Source organism: Chiloscyllium punctatum, chromosome 45 (assembly GCF_047496795.1).
Source record: "Chiloscyllium punctatum isolate Juve2018m chromosome 45, sChiPun1.3, whole genome shotgun sequence".
Lineage (NCBI taxonomy): Eukaryota > Metazoa > Chordata > Chondrichthyes > Orectolobiformes > Hemiscylliidae > Chiloscyllium > Chiloscyllium punctatum.
Window position 1 is genome coordinate 45,758,262 of NC_092783.1, and position 14,635 is coordinate 45,772,896.

At 43.5% G+C, this 14,635-nt stretch overlaps 1 protein-coding gene across 1 annotated transcript in view; it reads right to left on the reverse strand.

Annotated features, from left to right (window-relative positions):
• The window catches only part of LOC140467340 (6-phosphofructo-2-kinase/fructose-2,6-bisphosphatase 2-like), a 90,485-nt gene that overhangs the window by 69,071 nt on the left and 6,779 nt on the right, over positions 1 to 14,635 (reverse strand). Inside the window, exon 2 of the mRNA XM_072563633.1 lies at positions 4,523 to 4,648. Within this exon, the coding sequence (XP_072419734.1) occupies positions 4,523 to 4,648 (126 nt within the window). The remainder of the gene's footprint in view (positions 1 to 4,522; positions 4,649 to 14,635) is intronic.

Genomic DNA, 14,635 nt, shown 5'->3' on the forward strand with positions numbered 1-14,635 from the left:
TGTAAGATCTAGAGTCAGGCAGGGATGCCCCCTCTCACCCGCCTTGTTTTTGTGTTGCATAGAGCCATTTGCCGAATCCATCAGGAAGGATGCGAGCCTGAGAGGGGTGACTATTCCTGGCAACGGGGGCCTACAGGTTAAAGCCTCCCTGTACATGGATGACGTCGCTGTTTTCTGCTCGGATCTGCTGTCTGTGCACAGACTCGTGTGCATCTGTGACCAGTTCGAACGGGCCTCGGGGGCCAAGGTAAACCGAGGCAAGAGCGAGGCCATGCTCTTCGGGAACTGGGCCGACCAATCCTCTATCCCCTTCACCGTCAGGACTGACCACCTGAAGGTGCTGGGTATTTGGTTCGGGGGGGCTGGGGCGTGTGCCAAGACTTGGGCGGAGCGGATCAGGAAGATGAGACAGAAACTAGGCAGATGGGGGCAACGGTCACTCTCCATCGCGGGAAAAAAACCTGGTCATCAGGTGTGAGGTACTTTCAGTATTGCTATATGTGGCACAGGTCTGGCCTATCCCCAGGACCTGTGCCGCTGCAGTCACCCGGGCCATCTTCCAATTCATTTGGAGATCAAAGATGGACCGGGTCCGAAGAGACTCAATGTACAAAGACCGGTGCAATGGGGGAAAAAACACGCCCAATGCCACCCTCACCCTGATGGCCACCTTTGTGTGTGGCTGCATCAAGCTGTGCGTGGATCCCCGGTATGCAAACACCAAGTGTCACTACGTACTGAGGTTCTACCTGTCCCCAGTGTTGCGAAGGATGGGCCTGGCCTCGCTGCCGCGGAACGCTCCGAGTAGTTGGACCGTTCCGTATCACCTGTCCTTCGTGGAGAAATTTATGAGGAAAAACACCTTTGACCACAAGTCCATCAGGAAGTGGTCAGCACGTAGCGTCCTTGAGACCCTTCGGGAAAAGGAGAGGGCGGATCCTGTCGAGCGGTTCCCTGAGCAGACTGTCAAAGCCATTTCGTAGAATGCCTCATCGCCAGAACTTTCCAACAAGCACCAAGACGTGGATTGGCTGGTGGTGAGAAGGGCTCTGCCTGCGAGATCCTTCATGCACGCCCGGACTCTCTGCCGCACCGCACGCTGCCCTCGAAGTGGCTGCGGGGGGGACGAGACTGTCACACACCTCCTTCTGGAATGTGCCTATGCAGAGGAAGTCTGGAGAGGAATGCAGTGGTGCTTGTCGAGGTTCGTCCCGAGCAGCGCCATGACGCGGGACTCCGTGCTCTACGGCCTGTTCCCCGGGACTCACACTGAGACGAACATTAACTGCGCCTGGAGGATCATCAACTCGGTGAAGGACGCTCTCTGGGCGGTCCGAAACCTGTTGATCTTCCAGCTGAAGGAGTTGACCCCGACTGAGTGTTGCAGACTGGCACATTCCAAGGTCCAAGACGACGTGTTGAGGGACGCGCTGAAGCTTGGGGCAGCTGCCGCCAAGGCGCGGTGGAGAAAGACCACCGTGTAAGATCGGCCTGCCTAAAGAAGAACAGGGGGCCCATGCGGACGTTTTTTGGGTTCTGCTGATGCCTCAGCCAAATATATGTATAAGATTGAAAAATGCACAGACCTGTATATGACAAGGATAAATTCGAATCTGTGTTTGTAAATGTGGACATATGTATGGCATGACCAAATGTACAGACCATCAAATCATTTTATGAATAAAGTATATTTTTTAAATTAAAAAAAAAGTCAGCTAGTCTGTTTTCTCCTCCAGTGATATTGCTTGCAATAAACTGTTTGTTAATTTCACTTGGAGCTGTGTTTTGTGATCCCTAACCTATTGGGCAAATTTCTCCGACAAACCCTAAAAGCATATTTCAAATTCAAGTCTTTAGATTAAACAAAAAGTCATCGCTAGCCCCTAATAGCAAAGACTTCACCAAACACTGATTCACCACCAACAGCTAGGGGATTGGGAAAGAAAGAAATGCAATGCTTAGAATTCAGTTGAAATCCCCATTCAAGATAGTGGATAGCTTAAGAAGAATGATGCAAAGTGTAAACGTTTTGGTGGTGAATTCAAATCTCATCATGATACATCATACAATTAAATTTAATAAATCTAGTATTTTTGGATTGGTACTAGAATGAAAGACAATATTGTGTGCTTAGTTAAAAATCACACAACACCAAGTTATAGACCAACAGGTTTAATTGGAAGCACACCAGCTTTCGGAGCGCTGCTCCTTCATCACCTGATGTAGAAGCGTCGCTCCGAAAGCTAGTGTGCTTCCAATTAAACCTGTTGGACCATAACCTGGTGTTGTGTGTTTTTAACTTTGTACACCTCAGTCCAACACCGGCATCTCCAAATTGTGTGCTTAAAGGAAGATTGGAGGTTTTTGATATTCATAAACAGATGCCTAAAGGAAATCCAATATTATAGATTTTATATAAAATCAGAATACAGCTATATGGATAAAGCTGGAAATAGAATAATGCAGTGATATATACAATAATTTTAAAAATTATCCATTCTAATCTAGATTTTGACCCTAAGCTCTCATTTTTTCCCTGTTTCTATCTTGGTGCAGCTTCTGCTTTCATTCTTTCTTCCAAGTACATCTATTTTGTTGATGCAAATGGTATACACAGGGAGAGCATGGAAAAACACACAGGCCACCCCCAAGTCCAAAATTATTCTGGGCCAGAAACAAAAAGCAGACAATGAGCTTCAGCATTAAACAATGCTCAGTACCTGCAGTATGCATCATCTATGTGTTGTACTGCAGAAATTCACCGAAGCCCTTTAGACGGCACCGTCATAGAATCCCTACAGTATGAAACCAGGACATTCGGCCCATCGAGTTCACACCAATCCTCTGAAGTACATCCCACGAAGACCCTGCCCGCCACCTATCCCCTTAACCCTGCATTCCCCATGACCAGCCTAGTCTAAACATCCCTGGACAATTTAGCATGGCCAATCCACCCAACCTGCATATCTTTGGACTGTGGGAGGAAACTGGAACACGCTAAGGAAGCTCATGCAGATATGGGGAGAATGTGCAAACGCCACACAGACAGTCACTTAAAAGTAGACCCAGGTTCCTCACACTGTGAGGCAGCAATGCTAACCACTGTGCCATCATGCTGCCCCAAATCCACGAACACTACCATCCAGAATGCCAAGGGCAGCAGATATATGGGAACGCTAAGACCTACACATTCCCCTCCAAGCCACTGCCCATCCAAAGTTTGAAATCTACTGACATTCCTTAAAATCCTGGAACTCCCTCCCTAACATCATTGTGGGTCTATCTACAGCAAACGAATTGCAGCACACCATCACCTTCTCAGGGGCAACTACAGATGCTGAAAATATGTTGCTGGAAAAGCGCAGCAGTTCAGGCAGCATCCAAGGAACAGGAGAATCGACATTTCGGGCATCAGCCCTTCTTCAGGAATGAGGAAAGTGTGTCCAGCAGGCTAAGATAAAAGGTAGGGAGGAGGGACTTGGGGGAGGGGCGTTGGGAATGCGATAGGTGGAGGAAGGCCAAGGTGAGGGTGATAGGCTGGAGTGGGGTGGGGGCGGAGAGGTCAGGAAGAAGATTGCAGGTTAGGAAGGCGGTGCTGAGTTTGAGGGATTTGACTGAGACAAGGTGGGGGGAGGCGAAATGAGGAAACTGGAGAAATCTGTGTTCATCCCTTGTGGTTGGAGGGTTCCCAGGCAGAATATGAGGCGCTCTTCCTCCAACCGTCGTGTTGCCATGATCTGGCGATGGAGGAGTCCAAGGACCTGCATGTCCTTGGTGGAGTGGGAGGGGGAGTTGAAGTGTTGGGCTACGGGTGGTTGGGTTGGTTGGTCCGGGTGTCCCAGAAGTGTTCTCTGAAACGTTCCGCAAGTAGGCGGCCTGTCTCTCCAATATAGAGGAGGCCACATCGGGTGCAGCGGATGTAACAGATGATGTGTGTGGAGGTGCAGGTGAATTTGTGGTGGATTGGAAGTGTCCCTTGGGGCCTTGGAATGAGGTAAGGGGGGAGGTGTGGGCGCAAGTTTTGCATTTCTTGCGGTTGCAGGGGAAGTACAGATGGGCAATAAATGCTGGTCAGCCAGCGAAGCCCGCATCCCATGATTTTTTTAAATTTAAAGAAACCAGCACTTACTACATCAGGAAAGACAAGCAAACAGAAAGTAAGTTCATGCTCCAAGGGTTATAGATTTAGATTAGTAATGTGGTTGGTTCAAATCACCAGTAATTTTTTGCAAGTATTTGGTCTATGATATCAGTTCTACAATTAGTGCTAAACCATAGGATAATAAATAAAACACTTGAGGATCATAATACTGCACCAGCAGAATGGACTATATCACAACAGCGAGACAAGTACTTTAAAATGAGTACACTCATCAGGAAACATCTATCCTTGTATGAATAACACCCTTGGTTATTACTGTGATAAATTAATTCCCTCTGTGTATCTTTGCTGTCACTGTTATGTGGTTGATTGAATATATCATAATGCAAGAGATTAAATCTATATAATAAGATGACTTACCTTTGGTGGGGACACCGATCCAATTGAGATAGCGAGTGAGTTTCTTAGAAACATAAGTCTTCCCACGAGCAGGCAATCCCACCATTACAATCAATGTTGGGGAATTGGTCATGTGAGATGCCCAGGCTGCAAATAAAAGAAAACATGAAACAAGAATTTTAAAAAATGAAGAGTCTCATTCGCAGTGTTAAGCATCAGAGGCTACCATGAAAATTTCAGTAAAACTGTATTAGTGATAACCAAAGTCCTGGAAAAAGTAATACAGTATTAAGTACAATGTGCGAGAAGCAGATTTCAAAATCAGCAAATTACAGTGGGCAGATATGTACATGAGAGTATGGTAGTTTTAATACTATAGTTACAAAAGAGAACAGTTTTGAAATTAAAGAAACTACTAGAAATAGCTCTAAAAGATTCTGCAGCTTCTTAGCAATAAAGGTTCTCTGTTCCCAGTTCAGGAGATAACAATGAGACAACACAATCAATTGTCCATTGTTCACAAGGATGTTATCTAAGAGACATATATCTTTCAAGCACAGTCTCCATATCGACATTCCTGATTAGATGGAATATTTTGTTCACCAAATGAATACAACGTGCGTACAATATATAAGCTATAAAATGACGTCAGGGGTAAGAGAAAGCTGTCCACCTTGTCTGCCTGTTTATGACCAATTGGATATTTGAATTCAAACACACTCACCAGTCCACTTGGAAGTAAAGTATATAAATTGAATCAAGAGTAGAATGCAATTTCAATAGAGGAGAGCTTTTTGAAGTAGACCCACATGGTTTCTGCCTGACACTTGGGTTCGCTGAAGACAGAGGAGAACAGAAGAGACCGATACTATTTTCCCATTCAGTCCTATCACTAAATCTGGAACAAATACACTGTCTCATCCATTATAACCAGGTGTCTTTCCTGTCTATTTAACTTATGCAATACAGTTTCCAGGAGGTCTCTTATGCAGTTGTAGAGACCTCACCTCGGAGCCTGAAGCTTTGGATTCAAGTCCCATCTTGTTAGCCACAGTAAGTGTGTCACAACAGCCAAAGAGGTTGATTACCAACCTGCGAATTCTTCCGATATGCCTATGGCTAGCGATAAAAGTGGGCAGCCAGACTTTTGTGGCAGCTGGAGTGCAATTACCTTCTCACATTAAAAAAATGCCTCCATGCACAGGTTCTTTCTGCATGCAAACAGCATCCTCAGAAAGTTTCACATTACTTGGTTTTCTGCTGGAACCATCCTGTCATGGATTGAGTTCTGGAATATGAAATAACCAAAAAAAATTGCTTTAAACCACCATTTGTGATCTTGACCAACTTTTGGCAATAACCTTTGACTCCCAGAACAAATCTTAAGCACATACACTAAAGAGTTATCTAGTTGAAGTTCAGCCACAAATTAACAGGATAACATTCTTTAACCCTTAGGCTGAATTCATTTGTTTCTATTCAGAACTGGGGAAGGGCTTATGCCCGAAACATTGATTCTCCTGCTCCTTGGATGCTGCCTCACTTGCTGTACTTTTCCAGCAACACACAATTGACTTTATTGTTCTTTGCCAGGCATGTGAAGCATGCAAAAACTAATGAAATGCAGAGAATTGGGATTTTTGAATACAGGAATTCACGGTGGATGACAAAATAACTAATAATAAGTGAAAGATTTGATTATAAAAATAAATTGGTAAGAAACATAAAAACCAAAAGCAACTGACTTCCATGAGTATTCAAGATCAAGTTGAAGACCTCCTTGGAAAAAGGCATTAGTCTGCCCAATCTTGAAATTTATAAACCACATGAAAAATGGCTTCAGGGTGGAGGCCCCAAAGAATTCTGGGTGTGGAGAGAGATGATGGATGGGAAATAGAAAAATGTTTTATACCTGCAAAAATCTGTTTACATGCAGTTACTGCTTTACTTACAATGTGATTTATTATTTAAAAAATATAAGAGGGTAGCTAAAATAGGTGTGAGGCTTTTGGAGGATGCAACTGCAGAATTAATCATGGGGTGCAGGGAAATGTTAGATAATTTAAACCAATAGTTTGCATCAGTCTTCATAGTGGAGGATACTGTAAACACCCCAAAAATAATGCGAATGGGAGGAAAGATCTCTTCATAGTCTCTGTCACAAAGGACGAAGTATTTAATAAACTAATGGAACTAAAAGTAGATAAGTCACAAGGAACTGATGGACTATATCCAAGGATTAGACCATAAGACCATAAGACATAGGAGTGGAAGTAAGGCCATTCGGCCCATCGAGTCCACTCCGCCATTCAATCATGGCTGATGCGCATTTCAGCTCCACTTACCAGCATTCTCCCCGTAGCCCTTAATTCCTCTAGACAACGAGAATCTATCAATCTCGGCCTTGAAGACATTTAGCATCCCGGCTTCCACTGCACCCCGTGGCAATGAATTCCACAGGCCCACCACTCTCTGGCTGAAGAAATGTCTCCGCATTTCTGTTCTGAAATGACCCCCTCTAATTCTAAGGCTGTGTCCACAGATCCTAGTCTCCTCGTCTAACGGAAACAATTTCCTAGCATCCACCTTTTCCAAGCCATGTATTATTTTGTATGACTCTATTAAGTCTCCCCTTAATCTTCTAAACGCCAACGAATACAATCCCAGTATCCTCAGCCGTTCCTCATATGCTAGACCTGTCATTCCAGGGATCATCCATGTGAATCTCCGCTGGAAGAAGTGGTTGCAGAGATAGTAGAGACATTAGTCACAATATTCCAGAACTCACTCAGTTGCAAGAGGGTTCAGTGGAAAACCAGTAATGTGAAACCCCTATTCAAGAAGGCAGTGAGACAGAAAGCAGGAAACTATAGGCTATCATTGGGGAGAACCCAGAATCTGTTATTAAGGAAGAAATAACAGGATATTTAGGAAATCTTTATGCAATCAAACTCAACATAACTTAGTAAAAGATAAATCACATTTGATAAATTTGCTAGAATTGTTTTAGGACACAAGTGTCGAAATGGGAAACAATAGGTGTAGTCAAACTTCCATCAGGCATTCAATAAGATGCCACATAAAGGGCGATTGCACACAATACTATGATGTATCAACAGATCATGGTAACATCACCTCCTGCAGGTTATCTCAATGGCAATCACCACTTTGACTTCGAAATACATCTCTATTGCACCAGCATAATTGAGTTCTGGATTTCTCTCTCTAACAGCATAATGGGTCTACCTATAGCACATGGACTGTGGCAGTTCAATGCAGCAGTTCATGATCAACTTTTCACGGGCAACTATGGATGGGAAAGCAATACCGATTCAAACGTGCACACCCACAATCCATGTGTGAATAAGAAAAGGAGACAATGATGTTAGGCGTAAGGCACCAACATGGATGAAGAATTGGTTAACACACAGAAAGAATTAGAAATAATGGGTCTTTTTCAGGTGAGATGCAACTAGTGGAGTTCCACAAGGATTAATCCAAGGGCCTCAATTATTTACAATCTATATTGATGACTTAGAGGAGGTGGTAGAATGTAATATATCCAAATTTGCTAGTGATATAAAAATAGATGTGAGGGTATGCTATGATGAGATCATAAGAAATATGCTGGGGAAAATTGATGGATTGCGTGAGAGGGAAAAACAGATTAAGTTTTATGTAGGAAGTTGTGAGATCATGCACTTTTGTGGCAAGAATCAGAAAGGTGGAATGTTATTTAAATAGAGGTCAAGTCATTTTTGGAGACCAAAACAGTAGTCGAGGGGGACTTGGGTGTTTATATGCTTGAAACACAAAAACTTAGTATGCAGGGACAGCAAAGGAATTAAGCAAATGGAACTTTGGGAAAAAAACAAAAATGCTAGAGAAACTCAGATTTGAAGTCATACTGCTCAAAAAACTTATCTCCATTTCTGACTCCACACGTACTAACAGACCTGATTTTCTGCTGTATTTTTACAGTGTCACTTTCCAGCATCTGCAATATTTTGCTTTTAATGGAATTTTGGCCTTGACTCTTAGGAGATTGGAGTTTAAAAATAAGAAAAGTTGCTGGCGAGGCTGCATCTAGTGTAGGGTATAGTTTTGACGCCTGTATTCAAGAGAAGACATATTGCTTCAGAGGCAGTTCAAGAGATTCACCCTAGGCTGATACTGGGATGAAAGGATTGACATCAAGAACAGCGAAACATTAGATTATAGTGAAATTTTTTTAAAAATCTATTGAAACATACAAAATTCTGCTGGGGCTTGAAAGGGTAGATTGTAAGGTGATGTCCCCATTAGTGGGGAAATCTGAAATAAAGGAAATAGTTACAGAATAAGGAGACACAGAATAAGGAGGGAGGAGGTGGGGCGCAGATTTTGCAGTTCCTGCAGTGGCAGGGGAGGGTGCCAGGACAGGAGGGTTGTTTGGTGGAGGGGAGGTGTGGTCGTGGACCTGACCAGGTAGTCACAGAGGGAATGGTCTTTGCGGAAAGCAGAAAGGGGTGGGGAGGAAAATATATCTCTGGTGGTGGGGTCCGTTTGGAGGTGGCATGATGCGATTAATACGAAGGTTGGTAGGGTAGAAAGTGAGGACCGGGGGGGGGGGGGTTCTCCAACCTTGTTACGGTTGGAGGGGTGGGGTTTGAGGGTGGAGGTATGGAATGTGGATGAGATGCGTTGGAGGGCATCTTCAACCACAATGGAAGGGAAATTGCAATCTCTAAAGGAGGAGGCCATCTGGTGTGTTCTGTGGTAGAACTAGTCCTCCTGGGAGCAGATATGGCAGAGAAATTGGGAATACGGAATGGCGTTTTTGCAGGAGGTAGGGTGGGAAGAGGTGTTATCCAGGTAGCTGTGAAAGCCTGTGGGTTTGTAAAAAAAATGTCAGTGTCAAGTTGGTTGTCATTGATGGAGAAGTCCAGGAAGGGGAGGGAGGTGTCAGAGATGGTCCAGGTGAAGTTAAGGTCTCAGTGGAATATGTTGGTGAAGTTGATGAACTGCTTAACATCCTCGCGGGAGCACGAGGTGGCGTCGATGCAGTCATCAATGTAGTGGAGGAAGATGTGGGGAGTGGTGCCGGTGTAACTATGGAAGACAGACTGTTCTATGTAGCCGACAAAGAGACAGGCATAGCTGGGGCCCATAAGGATGCCCATGGCTACCCCTTTGGTCTGGGGGAAGTGGGAGGATTCGAAGGAGAAATTGTTAAGGGTGAGGACCAGTTCAGCCAAATGAATGACAGTGTCAGTGGAAGGGTACTGTTGGGGATGTCGGGAGAGGAAGAAATGGACGGCTTGGAGGGCCTGGTCATGGCAGGTGGAGGTGTCGAGGGATTGGATGTCCATGGTGAAGATGAGGCGTTGGGGGCCCGGGAAACGGAAGTCTTGGAGGGCGTGGGTGGTGTCTTGAACGTATGCGGGGAGTTCCTGGACAAGGGGGGGAAATAGGACAGTATCGAGGTAGGTGGAGATGAGTTCGGAGGGGCAGGAGAAGGCTGAGACAATGGGTCTGCCGGGATGGTCAGGCTTGTGGATCTTGGGAAGGGGGTAGAATTGGGCGGTGCGGGGTTCCCGGACTATGAGGTTGGAAGCTATGGGTGGGAGAGCTCCTGAGGTGATGAGGTTCTGTATGGTCTGGGAGATGATAGTTTGATGATGGGGGTGGGATCGTGGTCAAGGGGGCGGTAGGAGGAGGTGTCTTCGAGTTGGCATCTGGTTTCAGCGGTGTAGAGGTCAGTGCGCCAAATTACCACTGCACCCCCTTTATCTGCTGGTTTGACAGTGAGGTTGGGATTGGAGCAGAGGGAGTGGAGGGCTGCGCGTTGTGAGGGTGAGAGGTTGGAGTGGAGGAAGGAGGAATATCAGGAAGTTGATGGATATGCAGCATTGGCATAAAAGAGGAATTGAGGCTTGGGGCAGTAAGCCATGATCTTATAGAATAGCAGGGTAGGCCTGAGGCACTGAACAGTCTACCCCTGCTCATATTTCTTGAGGTAACATCTTTCGAGACTGAATACCAAGGCATGTTGCTGGGACTGAGCAGCTACTGCTAATTACTGACCTGGTCTTACTTCATGAAAGCCAGGAATTTTGAGCTCAAATTCCTCTTTACTTTTCCATGAGACACCACTCAAGCTTCATATGACACAGATTAATGATGGTTGGAGCTTTTCATAGGCAAGGTTTTCCTTTTGCACTACAATTTTAACTGCTGTATCTTGCACATGGCAAAAAGGGAGCTCCTTAGCTACAATTGCTAGCTCAAAACCATAAAGAGCTGTATGGACTTTTTAATATCACAAGTTTAACCTTCACTGGTACTTTACTATCATTTGAAAGATTTGCCAAAATCCCTTATCTAAGAAAATGTATGCAGCAAGTGTTTCTGGGAACATTGAAATTTCTAACTTGATACAAGTGACTTTCTATCCGAATGAAAATCAATGTCACTCATACATTTATTTTAAAAAAACCCTGAAAGCTATGAACTACAGCAGCTGAAACACAACATATGAACATATACCCAGGTTCCACTGAAAGATTATTACCTGAAAACATTAACTTGGTTTCAACTTCCACAGTTGCTGTCTGACCTCCTACTCCAAACTCAGCCCAAAATTTATAGAAAAGACTTGATATCTGATAACATATATTTTGAAATAAAGCAAATCCTAATAGGATGAAAAGGCTTCAGGTTCACAAGTATAAATTAAAAGACTTTGGGAGGTCTCAGTACAATAGGTAGTTGAAGAAGACTCTCAGCAAGACTCCTGACTGATTTGAAACTTTGGATAGATTTGCAGCAAGAATATGTGTAATAAGACAGAAAAAGAGCTTTTCATGTTTGCCAACCATCCTGCCCGATCTGGTCTAGTACTTACTACTCATGGTTGTGTGTTTTTGCTATATAACTAGTGTAAAAGGTATCCCACCATTGTGTTCACAGTCGATCTTGAATGACATTCCAATCTCTTTAACATTCAATATTACAACCACTCCACTAATCATCATGAACATGCTAAGATACACAAAACTTCACTAAATTAGTTCCATAAATAGTACGCCAATTAGACCTGGTCAGAAGTTGTGTGTTCTGCAGCAAACAACACAAAGAAACAAGGTGCAAAACCATCACTGACATAGAGCATGGTTATAGCATAGTTCTAAATTCCAATGGTCAAATTCAACCCACTGATTAATGAGGTTTCAATGTGGAATGATGACCATATGTTGATTACTCCTTATGAATTTGCCCATTGGAATTTAGAACTGTGCTGTATTTTCTGTGTTTGTACTAGTGATGGTTTTGCATTTCATTTCTTTCTGCTCCAACCCTTATTAACCCAGAGGCAAGGAGTAGGACATACCAGAATGAGAATTTTAAAATTGAAGGCAGAACAAGCATAGCACCAATGGATGAGTGGGAAGTAACTGTAAATAATAAGTGACAACTTCAGAGAAAACAAAAACATGTAAAAACAAAAGCAAAGATATGCTCCAACTACACAATGCCCTTTGGATTACAGTGACAATTGATCTTGGTTTGAGAATCAATTTGGATAAAGATAATTGTGAAAGGAAAAATGTCAGGGATAGTCATTTGTAGGATACCTGACAATAGTTATACAGTAGGACAGCAAAAATCAGGAAATTCTGAGAACTTGGAAGAAAGGTACTGTGATAATTGTTGAAGACATTAATCTTTACATAAATCAAATTAATCAATGGCAAAGGTAGTTTGGTAAATGAGTACTTCTAATGCATTCATTTTCTGACAGCAAAACATTCCGTAACCAGAGATGTACAATGATTTGTCATCGATTAATAGGCTCATGATAAAGGCTCTTCCAGGGAAGAGTGATCCCAATATGATAATATTTCACATTCAATTCAAAGATAGGTCTGAAACTTTGAAATAAAGCTGGGCATGAAGACAGAGGTAGCTAGAGTGGAATTGGGAGAATAGGTTAAAAGGTAAGATGGAGAGAAGTAGTCACAGACATTTAAGGAAATATTTCATGACTGTCAACAAATATAAAAGACAAACTGAAACTAGAATAAGAAAGATGCATCATCCATCTAAGGAAGAACGTTAATGGTGATATTAAAATATTAAAAAAATACACACAATGCTGCAAAGGCCATGGGTCACCTAAAAATTGGGAACATTCCAGAAATTAGCAAAGGATGATTTTAAAAATGGGAGAAATTAGAGTGAGAGAGAAAACTAGCAAGAAATATTTTAAAAAGGCAGTAAAAATGTTGACAAGTATTCCAAAAAGTAGCTAATGGAGGGTGAGATTGGGGAATAAACACTGGAAAGTAAGGAAATGGCAAAGACTTTGAGCATTTTGCATCTGTCTTCACAATAGAAAACACAAGTATCCAATACAAGAAAATCAAGAGGGAGAAGGGAGGGATAAATTAAAGTATTAGCAAAACTAACAAGATAAAAGCCAATAGGTTTTGAAAGAGGTGGCTTTAGAGATAGTAGATGAGTTGACTGTAATAATCTAAAATTCCCTAGATTACAGAAAGGTCCTGGTGGGTAGGATAAATAGACAAAGTGTCTTCCTAGTAGTGGGGGAGTCCAGAACTAGCGGGCATAGGTTTAGGGTGAGAGGGCAAAGATATAAAAGACACCTAAGGGGCAACATTTTAACACAGAGGGTGGTATGTGTATGGAATGAGCTGCCAGAGGAAGTGGTGGAAGCTAATACAATTGCAACATTTAAAAGGCATCTGGATGGGTATATGAATAGGAAAGGTTTGAAGGGATATGGGTTAGATGCTGGCAGATGGGACTAGATTGGATTGGGATATCTGGCCGGCATGGACGGGTTGGACTGAAGGGCCTGTTTCTGTGCTATACATCTCTATGACTCTATGACTGAAATCCCGCAAATGCAATATTTATAGTTGAGAAGAGGGTCTAGTCTGAGCAGACACAAGGGCATATTTTGGACTATGCAGTCACTTTTTGACATAAAATGTTGTAAAATATTTATATTGTTTAGTATTGTCAAACATAGAACATAGAACAATACAGCACAGAACAGGCCCTTTGGCCCAAGACTGTTTCGGTTAGGCGAGGAGACTAGGACCCGTGGGCACTGCCTTAGAATTAGAGAGGGTAAATTCAGAACAGAAATGCAGAGACATTTCTTCAGCCAGAGAGTGGTGGGCCTGTGGAATTCATTGCCGCTGAGTGCAGTGGAGGCCGGGACGCTAAATGGCTTCAAGGCAGAGATGAATAATTTCTTGATGTCACAAGGAATTAAGGCCTACGGGGAGAATGCTGGTAAGTGGAGTTGAATTGCCCATCAGCCATGATTAAATGGCAGAGTGGACTCGATGGGCCGAATGGCCTTACTCCCACTCCTATGTCTTATGGTCTTATGTTGTGCCGAACATTTGTCCTAGCTTAAGCACCTATCCATGTACCTATCCAATTGCCGCTTAAAGGCCACCAATGATTCTGACTCTGCTACGTCCACAGGCAGCGCATTCTATGCCCCCACCACTCTCTGGGTAAAGAACCTACCCCTGACATTCCCCCCTATACCTTCCACCCTTCACCTTAAATTTATGTCCCCTTGTAACACTCTATTGTACCCGGGGAAAAAGTCTCTGTCTATAAGATTCCCCTGATCATCTTATAAACCTCTATCAAGTCACCCCTCATCCTTCGCCGTTCCAATGAGAAAAGGCCTAGCACTCTCAACCTATCCTCGTACGACCTAAACTCCATTCCAGGCAACATCCTGGTAAATCTTCTCTGCACCCTCTCCAATGCTTCCACATCTTTCCTAAAGTGAGGCGACCAAAACTGCACACAGTACTCCAAATGTGGCCTTACCAAGGTCCTGTACAGCTGCAACATCACCTCACGACTCTTGAATTCAATCCCTCTGCTAATGAACGCTAATACACCATAGGCCTTCTTACAAGCTCTATCCACCTGAGTGGCAACTTTCAAAGATCTATGTACATAGACCCCAAGATCCCTCTGCTCCTCCACCTTACCTAGAACCCTACCGTTAACCCTGTATTCCGCATTCTTATTTGTCCTTCCAAAATGGACAACCTCACACTTGACAGGGTTGAACTCCATCTGCCACTCCTCAGC